Here is a 19725-nt window from a genome sequence, read left to right as displayed (position 1 = left end):
ATGAGGGAGCCATAAAGAACCATTAGCCAGACGGACACAATCTTTTTAATGTCCCACCCCACCCCCACTTTTCTCTGCTTTCGACCTTCTCATAACTCAAGTCCTTTGACTCTCCCTAACTCCCTCTTTATTGCTCACAAACAGGGTGTCGATCCTTCATGTGCCTTTAATTTTCTTCCTACATGCAACTGAACTGCTAAACAAGGAATTCTATGTTTAAAAAGAAAAAAAAATACACCTGCACTTTCCAGAAAGTGCAGCGAGTGTTTGATCACCCGTATGTGTGCTTCACCCGTAAACATGCTCCTTTTGAGTGACACTGTCCTGTCCAAGAAGCAGCAGGACAGACCGATAATAGGCGCTTTCCCTCTTTTTATTTTCTTTCATAATGCGTCACAGACCAGCTCGGTTGACAAACACAAGTGCACTGTGTACATTTAGAGGTGAAATATGAAAACCTGTTTTTTCTTTTTTTGTTCTTTTTTTTTTAAGTGGGTTTGTTCAAAGTACACAGCATGTCCCATTTTATTTATTCAGCGTGCTTTGTAAACATAGGTATCGGAGCAGGGTTTCACAATCGGTTCTATTTTTAACTGAGATCCCTTCTGGGCTTTGCTGGAAAAGGTGTGATATCAGAATTTAACTATGATTGAATTGTTTCTTTTGAAATGGTTCTCATCAAGACAAACACAAAAAAAAACTAGCAGAATTTAAAAAATACTTCAAGTTTTAGACACAAACACATCTGCTAAAATGTAGATTTATCTTCTTTGGTTGGAAATGATTATCACAGTTACAAACAGAATAAATGAAAAGGTAAATAAATAAAAAAAAGCTGCCTATTAAAGCCACATTTAAATTCACCAACATGTAAAGTGAAGACTACTGAACTATATGTATGTGTGTGTATGTATACAGACCCTTTCCAAAAAATTAGAATATCATGGAAAAGTTTATTTCCATAATTCCATTCAAAACGTTAAATTTTCATTGATTATAGATTCACGGCCCACAGCTTAAATGACTTCAAGTACTTAGTTGTTTATCTGTACATAATTTGGGCTTCCAGCTCATAAAACCCACAAAAACCGGAATTCAAAAGATTAGAATACCATGAAGACATTAGCATTTACTTCTCAGTTTTTGCATTAAAAAAAAAAAAAAAGGATCACATCAAGTCAATTAAAAATGGCGTACTTTCAAAATGATATGTCAATCTTCAATACTTGGTTGGGAATCCCTTTGCCTTAATCACTACCTCGATGCGGCGTGGCATTGCCTGGGAGTCGTGGAAGCCCAGATTTCCTTGATGCTTGCTGTCAGCTCTAAAGGTTTTTGGGTCTGGTGGACTTCATTTTCCTCCTGATAATATCCCATAGATTCTCAATGGGGTTTCGGTCCGGCTGGCCAGTGAAGGACTGTGATGGCATGGCCATCAAACCAGGTTTTGGAGCTTGTGGTGGTATGGGCAGGGGCCAGGTCCTGCTGGAAGATGAAATCTCCATCTCTGTACAGATCCTCAGCAGAAGGAATTGTGAAGTTTTCTAAAACATCCTGGTAGACTGCTGCAGTGACCTTGGATTTAAAAAAGAGTTTACCAACACCTGCACCGGACTTTGCACCCTAAATCATGACTGACTGTGGATATTTCACACTGGACCTCAAGCAGCTTGGGTTCTGTTCCTCACCCGTCTTCCTCCAAACCCTTGGACCTTGATTCCCAAATGAAAGGCACACTGTACTTTCATCGGAAAAGAGGACCATGGACCACTGGCCAACAGTCCAGTCCTCCTCCTTGGCCCAGTTGAGTCGCTTCCGACGTTGGCTCGGGCTCAGAAGTGGTTTGACCCGAGGAACCCGACAGTTATAGCCCATATCCTGGATGCATCTGAATGTGGTGGATTTTGAAGCTGGATCTCTGCCATATTCTTAAATCTTCTGTTTGATAATCTGCCGAAGGCCACTGTCATCTCTTCTGCTGGTGCATCTTCTGCCACATTTTGCTTTTCCACTAGACTTTCCATTGATATGCTCAGACACAGCACTCTGTGAACAGCCAGCCTCCTTAGCTATGAACTTTTGTAGCTTACCCATCCTATGGAGGGTATCAGTGATGCTCTTCTGGCCAGTTGTCAAGTCTGCAGTCTTCACTATATTGAACCTAACTGAGACAATTGAAATAAACTGAAGCAATTTAATGACACCTGGGAAAACCTGTGCAGGTGCTTTTAGTTTAGTAGATGAGTTTGTGTGTGACACTGTTAAAACATTCATGCCCTGTAAAATTTGCTTCTAATTTTTTGAATTCCTGTTTTTGTGGGTTTTATGAGCTGGAAGCCCAAATTATGTACCAATAAAAAAAACTACGTACTTGAAATCATTTAAGTTGTGGGTCATGAATCTATAATCAATGAAAATTTAATGTTTTGAATGGAAGTATGGAAATAAACTTTTCCATGATATTCTAATTTTTTGGAAAGGGTCTGCATGTCTGTATATATAGATAGGTAGGTGTGTGTGTGTGTGTGTGTGTGTGTGTGTGTGTGTATTAATGTATGTGTACGTGCAGACAAACAAAATCTCATGAACCACCTTTAGCAGGAATAACTTGAACTAATTATTTTTGTCTGACTTTATCGCTCTCTCATATCATGGTGGAGGAATTTTGGCCCACTCTTCTTTCCAGTGTTGCTTTAGTTCATTGAGGTCGGTGGGTATTTGTTTATACAGAGCCACAGGCTCACCCCACAGGATTTCGTTGAGGTTGACATCTGGACTTTGACTGGACCATTGCAACACCTTGATTTTTTTTTTTTTTTTTTTCCCCTCTTGCAGTCGTTCTGTTGTAGATTTTCTCCTGTGCTCGGGATTATTGTCTACTTCACGACACTATTTAGTATCGTTGATTCAATGACTGCAGGCTGTCCAGGTCCTGTGGCTGCAAAACAAGCCCAAATCATCACCCCTCCACCACTGTGCTTGACAGTTGGTATGAGGTATATGTGCTGATATGCTGGAGGGGTTGTTTAGTTTTTTTAGTTTTTTCCAAACACATGCAAATCTGAAAATCTAAGTCATGCTGCCATGTTCTTTTTACAAAGAAGAGGTTTTCCCTGCAACCCTTGCAAACAAGCCATACTTGTTCAGTCTTTTTCCCATTGTAGTGTCATGAATTGTAAGATTTAACATGTTTCTATGAGCACTGCACAGTCTCACCTTTGGGTGACGTTACTGTGAAGATTGTGGCATTGTATTAACACAACAGAATAAACCAGACCGGCAAACTGCCACAACAACGTCTTTTATAACTGATGATCAGTTAATTAGGTGCAGCTGATTAGTTGCACCTGGCTGCTACTAACCCTCACATTTCCTATGGAAACAGTAGGGATGCACTTAATTTTTAACAGGACTGTTGATAATCAACAGCTGATGCCAGGGGGATTTTCAAAAAAGGATTTTTGGTCTGTTTCCATTTTATTAAAGGGAAATGTAATGTCTTCATTGCAGAAAAAACCCCACTTTTGAAGCATTTCAGCCCTTCATTATTGTTTTTGAATGAGCTTGGGTTTATTCATTTAAAAAAAGGAACTGGAATTCGAAACACCACAGAAACGGACACAAAAGATTAATGACAAACCAATCCGTCCCTAGATAAAACACATGCAAAACAAGTCTGATCAGACGTGGGCACATTGTCATACATAGGATCATGTTATTCAACGCAGTCTCCCTTAGAGGTCAGGTTTATCAGCTGTTCCAAAACTTCATCGATCTTCACCAGCAGGTGAACTGTAGTTGTTTAGATTATTTCACGTTTTCAGTTAAATCTAATGGAAGAGCTCCTAAAGTGAACCCTGAGGGGAGACGGTTTTGTTTTCTAGATTTATGGTGATTCTAAAACTGTTTGCACAAGTGGACTGTAATGTTTCAGCTCTGTTTGTGAATGTCATGTTGGATTATTTTGGGATATTGAAGTTTCCCTCTTTCCATTTGGAGCCACAAACATGGAAAGTTGCTAAAAACAGATTGAACTTTCTCAGTTTGCCTCACTCTCATCCTGCCCTGGACATTTTGGATATTCCGATTTGTAGATGACCACTGTGGAGTGGCTTTTTTTTTTTTTTTCCTTTTCTAACTAAATAAACTGTGACAAAAAACCCACGATGGAGACCATCTAGCCTGGATCTCTGATTAGCAGAGTGAACAGCAGCTCCCCTCATTGCTGTTATGGCACTGAGGGCTCTAAGCCAGACCATCCAAATGCTGACGTCACCCCCCCTCATCCCCACTTCTGTGCACTGCAAGGAGCGGGAGGGGAGGGATGGAGAGAATAAAGTGATTGGTTTACCGACCCCCTTCTCCATGACACATCATGAAAATAAAAGTGCCGGAGGCCTAAATTATCACATTCACCTTAACCGTGCACTCTTAGATGTTGTTTTAGAGACAAATCCAAACCAGCAGCTCTGCCTGTGGCTAACAGGCCTCCTGACCACAATGTCTGGATAAATAAATAAACAAAGTGAGGACAAAGGTCACCATAAGTTTCAGGATTTATTTTTTAAACATAGGGTTTCCCTCACTCACATTTTTTCGGTTCTAGTGACCAAATCATGCCTTGTACCACCGGGTTTTTGAGTAGTAATGTGTTCTTTTTTTTTTTTTTTTTTTTAAACTACCTGGCTCCTCTGCTGGTTGAAGTGTAAGAAATATATCTGCCCTGTTTTGTTTTGTTTTTTTCCTTTTTCTTGACCTCCCACTTGTAGGATCACTGACGTGGACAACGGAGCTGCTCTCACATGAAAATAATTTCCTGAAATAAATAAAAGATTAAGTGCCACACCTAGTGGCTGAAGGGGGTAGAGCATTTACAACTTGGATTCCACTGGGTCAGAAAACATCAGGAGAAAATGGTATTCTGCACACGGCCACGTTTATGTGTGTGGCTGTTTTACCTGAAGCCCTCCGTCACCAACTTTAATACGTTCATTGCCCTTTGTAATCACTCATCTGCAGGTCAGCCGGCAGTCTGAATGTCGGGGGGGGGGTAGTGGACGAGCTCCAGCTTTTCCCCACGAGGTGAGACGCTCCTGACTGAAGGAGAAGGCTCACCGACTTGGATATGTCCTTTCTTTGGGGTCACGTGGGTCACCCTGGAAGGCCCGGCATGAGGGGAAAAGCGGAAAAACTCCCAGAAACGATTGAATGATTGATCCAAGTTCCACAATTACAGCCTCTCCGACGATTAGCATTAATTTCAGAGAGGGGGTGGGGGTTGGAGTAAAATAGGCGTGACCATATGGTTGACTTTACCCATGCTATTACCATAAATTATGCAGATAATTTTTCTTTTTCGTGGGGTGAACCTCTAATTATTAAATAGGGCCATCGTCAGTGGAATAAAGCTCAACCGAGATAGACTGGCTGTGCAACAATTACATCTCCAGTTGAGAGGAGTCAAAAACTTTGATTTGAAACTTCTGCCGAAGGGCAAAGGGGCGTGTTTGGATGATGATTTGGGTCCTAAATAATCTTGTCGTTTGGCAGAAAAAAAGTCCATTGTATACGGACTGCAATCCCATTATCCAGAAACGAATACATCAACTTTTTTCTTTTCTTCTTGAATGACGATCCAGCTTTTTTCTTAATGCTCACTAGGACCCAGAGGCAGCCTCGGATTGGCCAGTGTGGCCGAGTTTGCGCTAGGGGGCTAGGGGAAGGAGGGGAAGGAGGGGAGAGGAGGGAGGGTGGGGGGAATACAAGAAATGTCATCTCGAACATCTGAAATAAGGAGCAACACACAACGCGAAGAGTCTCCACACGTGACAGCGACACGGCGCTTATATCTGGCAAAAGGCAGCAGCGAGCATCAGGACCGATCGGGAGTTCCAAGTCACCGCTCAGTCTGAGCAGCGCGCAAAACGCAGACTCACTTCACCGGCTCTCGTTTTACGCTCTCAAACAAGCAACACATGTGTTTCTGCTGGAAGCCAAGTGGACGAGCCTGAGAGAGGAAACGCAGGTAAACGGAATCTAAGCACCCCAATTTTTCCCCTTTCTTTACAGAGAGGAGGAAAGGACCCCCTCCTCCTCTTTCTCCTCCACCACCTCCCCTTCTTTACCGCTACCACCTTTTTCCTCCTCCTCGGACCTCTGTTCTCTTCTGGAGACACAAGTTCTCTCTCTCTCTCTCTCTCTCTCTCTCTCTCTCTCTCTCTCTCTCTCTCTCTCTCTCTCTCTCTCTCTCTCTCACTCACACACACACACACACACACACACACACAGAGGGATGCTGCACGTTCCCCATTCGCACTTGCACTCAGAGGTGGGAAGCTGAAAGTGGAACCGGAGCGGAATTGCACTTAATCTTGTGAAAGGTACACAACATCACGTTACTCACGGAGCGTTATTATTATTTATTATTATTATTTTTATTTTTTGGCGACCACTACGCACAGTTGCCTTTATTTTTATTTTTATTTTTAGAGAGGGGTGCCCTTTGAGCTTTACATTTGCGATTGTTCCGACACATTAACACACAGAAGCTTCTCTGCTTTTTTGTTGTTTTTTTTTTGGGGGGGGGCTTCAGTGCACTCCTCTATCATCCCCACGCATCAGTGTTTAGGGAAGGTGTTGATTTCGTTACACTGTTATCACAGTAACCTCCTTTGTCATTCTCCCCCTCAGCGCACGGACACTTTTACTCAGTGAGGATCAGCGCGCTCCATAAAATGATCCCAGTCGGCGACTTGATACGATGTCACATCTCGTCTTATGTTTGACACATCCGATGACCAGCTAAAGAAACGTGGAGGAGGACGTTTCACAGATTTCGAGATTTTAACTGGAGTCCGAGCTACACACCGCCGTCCAGATGCAGTTTCGACTCTTCTCATTTGCCCTGATCATATTGAACTGTATGGAGTACAGCAACTGTCAGGCGCCGTCGCACCGCTGGAGGAGAAACAAAAGAGGTAACTAGAAGGTTAAAACCTTCCAGTATTACAGGAGCATCACTTTTAAGGGTTCGCAAAGAGTTTGTGTGTGTCCGGGGAGGTAACTAGCCTAAACAAGGTTGTTCACACACTCTGTAAAAAGTCCTCTTCGCTCCTACTTGTAGCCCCTGTTTTGTGCGCACTAAACGCGGGCGGAAAGTTGTTGGGTTTTGTTGTTGTTGTTTTTCTTTTAGAAAATGAAATTAAATCTGAATTTTGTTTTCAACGCACGTAACTTAGTGCCGTCGATCCAAACCAGAACATTCCAGAAATCCATGCAAAAAGGAGAAAAAATGAATAGTTGTTTGAGCTACAGCTCATTCTTACAGCATCTCATGTAACCTACTGACCTCTCTAAAATAAGATTTTCCACATTGTTTAATGATTTCAGAGCCGGTAACTGGTGCGTAAAATGTGCGCAAAATGGGCCACGCGCATCCAAAATGACAAAGAGCGAACTGGATTAGCGTTAATTCAGGCTATCTGTGGATGTTCTGGTACCAGAAAAGGTGCAGTGTGTTGGAGGCACGTAAAGCGCTACATAAATCGTAAAGCGCTACATAAATAAATAGCGCTTTGGGTCTGTAGCGAGCAGGAGGTGACTTATTCAGTGGACAGATACGGAATCCCCGTCCTCACACTTATGGATGCCACATCTCAACTCCACCCTCCCTCCCACCTACCACCTCTTAAGCTGGTTTTAATTGATCTCATAACCACTTTAAACAGTTGGTAGGAAAAGCGCATAACAATCACCCTGCAGAGGCGCAGGAGCTGTGAGGAGGGGTCGGGGGCAGGAGGGGGGGAGCAGCACCTTCGTAAATACCACTCTCTACTCTGTATGAATGAGGAGCCAGCCGGATTAGGAAAGTGGCCCCTGCGGAGCCCTCCTCAGACCTGTGACATAACACATTGCCGAGATCCTTTTTAGGGTGACCGTGAGAGGAAATGTGGTCCAGTTTGCGCATGGCGCTAACAACCCACGTCTAAAGGTAGGACACTTGAAAAACTCATTTAAAGTCAAAGGGGGGTGGTGGTGGTGGGGGGGTGGGTTCATGTAAATTGTAAGGCAATCACATATTTAATCATATGCGCTGCGTGCCAGGGGGAACCTCCACACTCTGCAAGCCCTCCACTGCCCATCTGCAAATAATCAGGCAATCACTGCGGGGTACTGGCACACACACGTTTTTCAGCCCCTCTCTTTCTCTCTGCATCTCTCTCTCTCATTGCACCGTGCAACTTTTAGATAGCACACAAGATATGGAGTGCCATTTATGTGGTAAGAGCAGTGTTTCGCCCTTAAGAGCGCCTGTAATCTGCAGGGTTGGATGGTCAAGCAGCAAATCCAGCGGTGCACATTTGTCTTTAGGTGCCTCTTTATCTGTGCTGCTGTCTGTTTGTGTGTGAGGGAGAGTTCGGAGAGAGAAAGAAGGAAGAGAGCTGGGGGGTGGCCTAACCAGCAGGGACGAGATCAAAAGGTTAACTTACACATTTGACCTCAAGAACAGCTTCAGGCTGAGGACGATAAGCTACACACTGTTACCGCTCACTCTCAGAGCGGATGTTACACTTGTCATGCTAACCCCGTGCAAATATGCACAGGTTTGGCCTTTATTGTAATGTTTAAAGTATACGTGTGTGTTTGTGTGTGCGTCTGTATTGAGGGGGGTGGATATACAGCACTTTGGGCCAAAACTGCCATCCTAGCAAGCAGTGGGCAGTCAGCCAAGTCTTCAGTATTTGTTTCCTTCCTTTATTTATCACGGTTATATTGAAAGAAGCATGTGTAAGAGATCATTGTCCAATAGGCCTAGAAATGCTTGAATATTTTTCTAGCCCTCAAGGTTCCTGTGACAGTTTTATATACAGCCTGTCTGGCATGCACGGGGAAGCTATCCAAAGCTTTCAGGAGTGTTGAGACCCAGGCACGTTTAAAACTCAGTTTGGCCGTGCTCGGCTCCCCCAGGCGAAACTGCTGTAACGTGGAATGAAAGACATCCTGCTTAATTTACCAAACACTGATGAGTATAAACAAAAGAAAAGAGAGTTTTTTTGCCACTGACATGCTATGGCACACGTAGCCGCATAACTGAGCGAGGTGTAAGGAATGGAGATGCCATCATAATGAGGGGAATGGGGGCGGGCGGGTTTGTCAAGGAGTAACGCTGCCGTTGCATGTGACCCCCGGCGCGCGGTCAAGATTGGGATCTTTGTGTGGTTTTCTGGGCTGGTCTGGTGTTGCTCACACACTGCATGGCATGAACCAGCCTCTTGTTTTGACTGTGGCAATTGTGCATATACACTTAAAAAAAAAAAAAAGAAGTAAAACAGATGACAGAATATATTAAATTTACACCTCCTTACCCCCTATCGTGCCCACTAGAAATAGGAAAATGATGCCAATGAGCCCTGCTATGATATCATAGCTAGACACAAGGGTATTACTTTTCATTTTTATTCTCTGGCTAATGATGCCACCTGCTGACTCCATAAAATCAGGCTCGAGTAGGAGCGCTGCCTGAAGGAACAGGGATACACAGTGGGGCCCTAAGCCGTTTTAACTGGTAATGAATAGGTAATGGCAGTCGAGAGTGGTGAAAAGTTGCCATGTGATACTGTTAACCCTTTGTGCATCAAGCCAGAAATCCCAAATTTGAATTCCCTGCAGGTCATAGCATGGTTCAGATCAGATTCAGCTGTGGAATCTGTTACTCAACTGTGTTAACTGGGTTCCCAGATGCTTGTTTTTTTGCGTGTTTTCTGTTGAAGGACCAAAGTGATTAGATTAAACCAATGCAAAGTTGGAGGGGGCGAGGCTAGAGATGCATGACACTTGCAGCATGGATGTGTTTGTGTGTGTGTGGGGGGGGAATATGGTTTTAGTGCTAAAAATCACAAGATGTTACTGAAAATGAGTGAAAACGTGATACTCTCAGGTAGTGGACTCTTCTTAACTGATTCTATGGTTTACTTTGATAATACAGCAAAAGTTTGGTGGATTTTCTTTTTAGATGCAGCTTAGCTACTTGCACATAGTGCGCTCTCTTTTCTGAGCCCTGCACATCAGCCTGTGGACCTGTGTGTGCTGAAAGCTTGCACAAAGTCCCAGGTTTGTGGGTGTAAGTGTTAATGTTGGAACACAGCACTTCAGCGCAATATAATCTGTTGATTAAGTGTTTAAGGGGAATGACAGGGAACGCTCCAAGAAGCTGCTTTTAAACCAACCCTCGCTAGTCTGGAAAAAAAGTGTGTGTGGAGGGAAAAAGCCTGATGGCACGTCTGTTAACAAGACCTTCTCACATGATGCCACTCTACTCCAGGTGATGTTAGCACTGCAGCCTCACTCGTCTGTTTTTTTTTCTTTCTTATTCCATAGCTAACACTTGAAAGTGTGTTTGTTTTATTCGGGATTGGTCTCCGGAAAATGCTGAAAAGCCATCGGATCTGATCTCAGCAGAGATCCGTCCTTCTCACTCACCATCCTTGGAGGTTGTGCTGAGGAGAGAGAGGAGGGGGCTTTTTAGGGGATGAGGAAGGCATATTTAAGCAGATCAGCTGGAAGCGGCTGAATGTGAACAGCATCACCTGAGAGGGATTACAGCGGGCTGAGTCTTGACCTGAGCTCGAGCTCCAGCGTCAAGGAACAGAGCTCTGTCTTTTTTCTCCCAGGCCCTGTCAGCTAAGCTTCGAGAAGTGTAAATCTTTGTGTGTGTGTGTGTGTGTTTGTGTGTGTCTGAGAGAGAGTGTGAGCGAGAGAGGAAGAGTACTGGCAGATACATGGACACCCTGCAGGTGCATGTTACCGATGATCAAGGGTCCACAACACACATCCTCTCCCTTCACCCACCCCAACTTCTTCAACTAATCATGTTCACGGTCTGTCTTGGGGATTATCGTGGCCATTAAGGACAATGATTCACTTATGCACTATATTGATAAATCACATTAGTCTGACCCAGCCTCCGAACTCTGTCGAAAGACTAGCTCCTCGTCTGACCTGCACGTCGATCCCGGCCTGTAGTGCAGCTCCCACTTCAAGTCCCAGCGGTATCAGGTGAAGCCGGTGAAAGGCTCCTCAGTGTGTTCGTGCCATGCTACACTGCTGAAAACCCCCCAGCAAGAGGAAAAAACATGCAGTGGCATGAACCTTCTTCTGTAGGGAGACACAGATCTGGATTCTTTATTGGGCTCCACGACAAAGTAGGATGATCCGATCTGCTTTTTCTCCACTGTTTTACCATCTGAAAAATTCAGTAAATCCCAATGAATGAATTGAGTTTGCTGAATAACCTTTTTATTTATGAGCGTGTGATCGTGAGGTAGGAGATGTACTCATATTCGTCTATCAACTTCTTCCATCTCCAGATTCGGGCTCTCTTTCATAAATTCTCTCCCCACCTTTTTTGGCTTTTTTTTTTTTTTTTTTTTTGATAGGGAGGCTGGGTTGGAGGGTTAGGAGGGGGATACGCATGGGGATGTTCCTTTCCAACTTTCAACTATTGTCATCTGAGGATCCCATATACTGGCAAAGCTAAATGCCAAACAGATGTTTTCAATTTTAGGCGATGTGTTACCACGCTGTAAAATTTTTTTCTTTTTTTTTTTCGGAAATGTGAAATAAAATAAAGCTATTATATAAAATCTTAGAACACACTCCATGTTTCCTCATGGTGACTGGAATCTCTCAGCAGCAGACAAAAACTACAGTGTCTGTCCAGAGTGTGAAGACTTTTTTTTTTTTTGCATCCCTCACCTATGCCTGTTCCTTCGCAGCAATTACACCTTAATACGTTTCCTTATAAAGCTTCTAAATATGAGCAGCCAATTTGGTCCAATTCTCTCAAGTTTATTGGGCCATAAAAGATTCTAATGTTGGGAATCATTTCTAAGTGCCACACATAAAACAACAAAACAAAAAGAGTATTTAAAAAAAAAAACACATACAAGGTCCTTCCAGGTGGGAGAGCTGCCCAGAGCTGGGGATGGAGCCCCTCGAGCTTACACCAGAATGCATTTCCAGGCTGCTTACCTCTCACGTTACTAATACACACCTCTAAAAGAATCCAGTGAAGAGCTGTTTAGAGGTAATGATGTGAACACAATAGGCATCTATTGTGTTTTTTTTTTTCCTCAATGAATCTAATCATGGGAATTGTTAAAATGAGCCATTTCCCCTTTCGCTTTACACAAAACAAAGCATTAAAATTAGGCTTAAAGCTGGACATTTTAAGAAATGTGTTCATTCACATGAGTTAGATCATGCTTATGCCAGCAGCCAGTTCGCTTAGTTTAGTGTAAGTGCTGAAAACAGTCAGTCTGACTCTGTCCAAAGGCAACAAAACCACACGCAAAGCTCACTAATTAACACAATGTAATTTAACACACTACAGAAAGTGTAAAAATTACACTTACACTAGTGGGATTTTATATTTTCCCTGTAACATCGGTTTGTGTTAAACTGCAGTAAACTACTGCACTTGGATTCGCTATTTGCAGTTATTCTAGTTTATTACAATTACATATGTATATACAGTATTCTTTAAGGTTTCTACAACAATGTAATTATTATTATAAAATTGTAAAATGGTGTAAATATTTATGTACTGTTTTATTAGCTGACAGACTGCTGCTGTATGTTCACATAATACACATAGCAGTGATACCTAATGTTCTCATGACCTCCACGAAAAAAAGGAATAGGTTGAGTGTTGAGCTGTCCTTTCACATTTTAAGAAGTATAAAAACTTGTATAAAAACATACATTTCCTTCTTTACATGTTGATTATTTTCCTATTTTCCTTCTTCTAGTTATTACATGAAATTAGGCCAGTGGTGCTCGAACTTTTACATCATTCCTCACACGGCAGGAAGAAATACTTTCACGCCCCATCTAAACAAAACAATGACAGAAAAGCAGCTTTATTCATAAGATCAACTCATTCACAATGAATCCTTCAGTAACTTTTGTTTTAAACAAACAACTGTAACTTTTGTCACTAGACTGCTTCATTCGTCTGCACCACTTCTTCAAAAAAGCAACAAGTTAAACAGAATGTCAACATTCCCAAACATGGAAAAATAAAGTTGGGTCTTAGCCTTATAAAAAAGAAATCCAGAAACTTGTGAACAGAGATGAAAAATAAAGGATTTAGTGAGAGTTTAATACTTTTCACTCTTAGTGGCTGCAGTGAGCCTGTTTTTGACTGCAGAGCTGTGGCGGGGCGTGGTCTGCGGCACGGCTGCGGGGGAGGCAGACGCACCTGAGCGGCTTAAAACAGAATTAAGTGGGTCCTGTTGTTGTTGTATGTAGGCTGTAGCCGAAACGCTTCAGCTGCGTGCGTAAGGCGACAGCCGCAATAAAGAAGCGTACTGAAAAGTGCGAACATGTGGCCGGGTCTGTTGTGCTCCAATCCTGGGTTTCGGCACCACTGTAAATGATGCACGACAGACCTGACCACATGTTCGCACTTTTCAGTACACTTCTTTATTGCGGCTGTCGACTTACACACGCGGGTGCAGCTTTTCAGCGGATGCGCATATTATTAACGTAACTGCCGCAAATTTCTTTGTTCCGCAGTAAAAGGGATTCCGATGTTAAACCTGACTTTTCTGCCAGGTAACTTGCGCCCCACCTGCCAGAACTGTGGGTCCCACCAGCTGGGTGCGACACACACTTTGAGAACCATTGAATTAGGCTAGCTTCAGGCTAGCTTCAGGCTAGCTTTAAGCTAGCTTGAGTCTGATGATAAGTTTTATGTTAAACGTCCAGATATCAAAAGTATATCGATAGAAATCGTCACTTTTGGAAAACGTACATAGCATACATAATAGAATATTGAGCACATTTATCACATCGTGTGCTTTTATCACTCCAATATGTGAAATGGTCAGGGTTAGGGTGCCCTTAGTCAACACTACACAGCATAAAATGACAACCAGAAAGCAAAAAATGTGTTTTCACAACACATAACATGTAATTTTCCTTAAGATATTTTATGAATATTCCATTTCTTTATAGCCGGCTGGCTCTAAATGTTTAGTGGATCATTTAGGGCCCAAGAGCCTTTGGAAGGAAGGCTAATGTATAGTGTTTCTAGAAAAAGCCACACTCAGTATGTGCTCTTGTTTACCATATTGATATGATCCTTTGTGTGCGTGTTGACTAGTACCTACTTTGCATTGATCTGCAAAGCCCGGAAATCTGAAACTCAAGGAGGCCCCTTGAGAAAATACACCAGCATGTACAGAAACAAACACACACACACTGACTCGAGTTTGGTGCTAAGGTCTGCTTCAATGCCTGTTAGAATGGCTCTAACAAGAAGGAGGCATGGGGCTCTCTGATTGCTACCCCCGTGCCCAGCCCACCCCTTAACACTCGACAGATGGACAAGACTCCTTCTTTTTTTTTCTCCCCCCCTCCCTTCTTTTATGGGACCTCTAATTATGCTTACATGCCACATCAAAATAAAGCTCAGCATGTAATGCCTTTGGTATGGAGAGGAAGTGAGCTGGTCAGATGCAATAAAGCGTCTCTCTGCGGCACGTCTGTAATTTGGTGGCCTGAGTATGGACACGGAGAGGTAAAGGTAGGGAAGTCCCCACTGCCGCCTGCTGAGTGCGTGGTGCGGTACAGCCATCTATGGAGTGGCACTGAGGTGCTTTATTGAAGAACGCTCAACAAAATCCGCTTTTCTTGCTATCTTGGTTTGCCAGTATCATTGTATACTGTGTGAAAGACAAAACCAATGCACTTTCAATTACATATAACCGTGACAAGATATTTTACCCCCACCCTTGATGCATCGTTGGCGGGGACTGTAAGCACCCTCTGTTATGGCTTTGTTATGGTTTTGGCTGAGGTTGAGGTTAATGTTGGTAATTGGGCACCCTCAGACTAAATAAGGACTTGCCTGTGGAATTAGGCTTGGACTAGTTGAGACAAGAGCTTTGAATGATACAACGTGTCATGCTTAGACCGGATTTTTTATTTTATTTTTTGGTTTTGTTTTCCTGGCCATGGAGCTGTGTTGAGGCTGGCCTGTGCTTCTGTCATCTAACTCTCAAGCCTCATGGTGTGAGGAGAGGAAGGCCTCATAGCTGCCTGTGGAGTGCAGAAGCACCCGGTGTGTTTTTAATCAGAAACAGGGCTGGGAGTCATTACTGGGCCTTGATGCTTAGCTCATTGTCTCTTTGACTCCCTCTGTGGAGAGAAAGGAAGGCAGAGGACGAGGAGGAGGAAACAGACCAACAGCAACGTAGCCTGCGTGTCGGATTTAAAAAGGTCTTAGAGGGTCATACCCTGTAGACTTATGAGGTCGGGGTAGAAGGAGCAAAAAGGAGTGATGGGAACAGAGAGTGCACGATAGAGGAAGGATTGGATAAGATCTGGTCTGTCTCTTATCAGAGCAAAGCAACAAGATTGTAGGTCAATCTTGTAATGGAAGCTATAGTAACAGCAACATTAGCCTCAAGGCAGTGAAGTGTACTTCTTCTCCTGTCAGATTTATTCAGTCTCACACCCCAATACTTGTCACTCAGCTTGATGAGCTGTGAGATTATATCCGAGATAACAGAGCACCTCTGTGTGTCTTTAAACTCCTCGCTAAACGGCTAGCATCCTAGCTGTCAAACTGTAAGTATGTACGCTCAGTATCTGAGCTCATTCCCAACCTTGAGCTTGGAAAAACAAAACATCTGTGTTGGCTTTTTTTAAGTTTTCGCTCAATGAGTTTCTTTGGTGCCGTAGGTGTGACTCTCCATGGGGAGCTGGTTATTTGTTGGAAAAAGGATGTGTTTTTGACATAAAATCCCCCCGAGCCTTCCCAAATAACAGTGTTTTATTTTTATATGTGCTTATTTTATCAGAATTGACAGGTTTGGAACATGCAGCATGTGATACTAGCAATGAATGGGCTCTTTATAGATGGGATCTGTAGTTGGCTTCTTCCTGTGAATTTCACAATAAAAGTCACCAACACGTACACTGTGTGACTGATGTACATAAAATTGCTACACTCTCATTTAACATTTTAGGATTAAAATTTATATTTTATTTGACTAGTTATGAAAAATATTTTTTCTGAATAAATTTGATCCTTATTTGTATTAAGAATGTCAAATTACATAGAAAATTCTGCTTATACACTGTTTTGGTGAAAAGAAAAAAAAAGAAGAAAAATAAGAAAACAAAATGAAAAAAGAAACTTTCATTAACTATAAAAATGAATGAAATTGGTTTAATCAATAATTAAACTATTTATTTGTTTATTTATTTATTTAGTATTTTACTGTAAAAGTAACCCTAGACATTGGTTTGGTTAAATGAAGCATAAACTTTTATTCCATCTAAAGGCCACAAGATGGCAATAGCTGTGGTTGCAAAACGACTTCCAGTCACAATTAAGTTTAATTACGTTTTCTGTCTTTACCTCTGCAAACACTTTCCTGGTGGGTTTATGGGCTCAGTCACTCATTTTGGGACGTATTGAATAGAAAACTGTCTCATTTGCAAATCTTTGTCATACTTTGTTTAAAAAAAAAAGGATTATCCATGCTCATTGGCTGCCAACTCATTATTGACAACTCACATGCCAAAGAGTAGTTTCACAGTCAGGTGTGCACCCCCTCAACACATCTGATTTTTATTTCTTTAAACCAAGACGATGACAGTGAAAATGCTAATCTTGAGGCTTTAAAACAAGACTTCAGAAACCAGTGGATGATATCCATCCTTTAAACTGTCTATGAATGACGCCCAAAGACAAAGAAAGTTACACTAAATATTACACTAATGTAATAGTGTGATGTCATGTAACGACAGTATTTTTTAGCTGTTTTCTCTAGAAGCAGATATAAATAATTATGTTAGCCTTGTAGCTTCATTCACTCATTTTCACTGACTATCCTTCGAGCACGAGTAGTTGCCGCTTTTCATGAAACACCAGTACTAGCAATCAACAGGCTCTCTGTAAATGCTCTCTGTTGTGGGCTTCTTCCTCTTCATGCATTTCACAATAAAAGTCATTGACATACACACTTTAACCCAGTGTGAGAAAGAAAACAAATTAATTTTAAACTGAAGCAGTAAGAGGAAGCATGTGCATTTTCCCACGCGTGCAGAACAAATCTGGTTTAAGGTGTGATTGAACAATCGAAGTACCAAAACTAACTTTTGCTATCTAGACTTTCCAGCTGTCCGGTTAAATCATTAGTGATCAGTTTGAGATTTGTTTTTGACCGTGTGACAAATACCAGAGTAGCAAGTTCTTTTTACTGTGCTGGGGTCTCTGCAAACTTCTACAGAATATATGCAACACTTAAGCTGCTAATGTCAGGCCTTGTAAATTTTTTAAGCCAGGCAGATTTTACGCACTAAGTTTCTAGTTGTTTACTTCTTCGCTTTGCTTAAAAATAGGGATTGTTTCATCAAATACCAATTCAGTCCATTGTTAGTCTAAAAGATATTGCTTAAAGCAGCTTCATTGTAAGCACTGCAGCAGTAAGGTTTATTTCTGACAGTCTAAGTGGGCTACACTTGGACCGGATGTCCTCCTGTGATTGGCCTAGATATTGCTTACAAATATTAGGAAAAACCTGGCTGAATGACTGACAAATTAACAAATGAAAATGCATCCATGTGGGACTCACAGAATAGGTTGATGCTTTAAATGACTAGAGCAAATTGTGAAGTCTCTGAGATTTTGAAGCAGTTTGTTGGAGCGCGCTCTCGATTATCCCCGAACTAATATGAGAACGACAAGTTAGGTGTAGTTTCCTCCCCTCTCAGTCAAATCTACACTTTGGGTAACGCTGTCCGTCACTGAATGAGATGCAGTCCCATTTGTTTCACAGAATGGGCACAGCTGTGTTCACTGTAATACAGTTCATTTTGTTGTATTGTATGCAGCGTTGTATTTTGTGGTCGGGGACATTTTTGTCGCTGTTTGTCTTGTTGTTGTTTTTTCCTCTGGCTGCATGCCACATGGGCTTTGGACACAAATGCACACGCACACACACGAGTGAAAGTCTAATTGCGGGAGAAAATTTTTAAGCTGTTATGATTTTAATGCAGCGCATTTTTATGTTGCGCCTTGTCAAACAGCACATCAATTGTGGTGACTGCCCTTTGACTTTTCTTTCTCCATTAGGGTTTCTCACTAATCTTGTTTTAGGATGCAGACAATGAGACATGACTGTGGTAGAGACAAATGCTAGACAGAGAAGTATAAGCTTCAAAAGAACAAAAAAAAAAAAAGAAAGAAAGAGGTCCATTAACATTTGTCAAATTCCTTCACCCTCCCCCCACCCCCTTCTAGTTATGCACTTGTGTTACATCTTGGCTGACTTCTCCTTAACTGGATATTATTTGATTTGGAGTAGTGCCAGGGCTCAGGAGCATGCGGCCTTAGCTGTGTAAACAGCTGTCACCAGCAGGAGTCATAACTAATAGGTATCTGTGGACAAGGGTCATGTGTAGTTTATATGTTTACCAGCTAATGGCTTCAGAGATGGTACCGCCTTGGTGCGGTAATGAACACTAGTGAAGTGTAATGGACAGCATGGGGCTGCTTAGCATCAGCAATGACGATGAGTGCACACATTTGTATTCAAAGGGTGAAAGCCTTAGTGAAATAGAATAAGAAAAATAAATGATCTCACCTCAACATTTATTTGATATATGTAACAAAGAAGATACTGAATCTTTATTGAGTTGATTTGCTCATAGCTGTAGCAGCAAACGCAGCGGCGTGCAGGTAAAAGGCGGGCACAGCCATTCAATCCATTCATCTGTCTCCATTGCATGTAATGATAGACTTGACAACCCTCCTACCACCCAGAGGGTTTTGGATGCGAGTATCGGCTTCTTAAATCTTATTGAAACATCTAACACATACCTTGGAAGCCTGTGTTCTTTTTTTTGTTTTGTTTTTTTTGGGTGCAGTAGTCAAATACTGAAGAGCACGTGCAGTATTCGGGCTGAAAGAAAATTCAGCTACAGCAAAATGCCCCCCTCCTTCATGCGTTATGAAAGCATTTATTCCAAGGTTCTCTCAAAAGGCAATATAAGAAAAGAAACATGTCCTCCCGCGGGCTGAGTCCTGGCCTCTCAGAGCCAACACAAGCCGGTTTCTGTTAAGAAATCTGGGCAGTGCCAACCATTCAGGTGCCGGTTTGTGGTGGTGTGAAAACACGAGGCCAGATGTGACCCAGGCACCTGCTACAGGAGCAGGCGGCTCTACGCAAAACTGTACATCGCAGACTTGAGAAGTACCTCAGATGAACTTCTCTTTAAAGATTCTTTGTGTATGTGTGCGCTTTCTGGTAATTAAGTTAAAGAGAACTTAACAAAATAATGGCAGCTTTAGTGAAAGAAATATAAGTCTCAGCCTTCTAATGACCTGTGCTGTGACCATTTCTCTCGTCGAAAAGCTGGCAGCAGGCAGTTAAGTGAGAAAACAAACAAGGTTGCGGTATTTTCCCGTGAAAAAGTCGATATTGGATCCAGTCCAGTTTTTCTTTTTTTGACAGAGAGAGAAAAGTGTGGCTTTGATGTTTAGGAGTTTTAGGTTTTTTTTCAGTGTCAGGCACCACAACTGAAAGCGAGACCAGGTCTTTGCCATTTGCCCCCTGTGGTGCTCTCCACTTTTGACCCCGGTAAGCACGTCAGATCTCCCTTTTGGCCTCAGTGGGTGAAGTGCGAGTGTGAAGTAGTATCTTGTTA

The 19725-nt window shown here is 42.4% G+C and overlaps 1 protein-coding gene across 3 annotated transcripts in view; it reads left to right on the top strand.

Annotated features, from left to right (window-relative positions):
* The first annotated feature begins 5781 nt into the window (after positions 1 to 5781).
* The window catches only part of rspo2 (R-spondin 2), a 59678-nt gene continuing 45734 nt past the window's right edge, over positions 5782 to 19725 (top strand). Inside the window, exons 1-2 of one of the 3 annotated variants that reach the window (XM_085422514.1) lie at positions 5782 to 6025; positions 6691 to 6977. In XM_085422514.1, coding sequence (XP_085278640.1) covers positions 6778 to 6977 — 200 coding nt within the window. In that variant the 5' untranslated portion in view covers positions 5782 to 6025; positions 6691 to 6777. Of the gene's footprint in view, positions 6026 to 6224; positions 6381 to 6690; positions 6978 to 19725 lie in introns of those variants that run through there. The other 2 variants (XM_085422513.1, XM_085422516.1) reach the window with 2 other exon arrangements.

Source organism: Rhamphochromis longiceps, linkage group LG11 (genome assembly GCF_057381845.1).
Source record: "Rhamphochromis longiceps isolate RC_006_pf linkage group LG11, R_longiceps_female_GT1.1, whole genome shotgun sequence".
In the NCBI taxonomy this organism is placed as follows: Eukaryota; Metazoa; Chordata; class Actinopteri; order Cichliformes; family Cichlidae; genus Rhamphochromis; species Rhamphochromis longiceps.
Note: the sequence above shows the minus strand (reverse complement) of the source record. Positions and strands in the feature narration are given on the sequence as shown.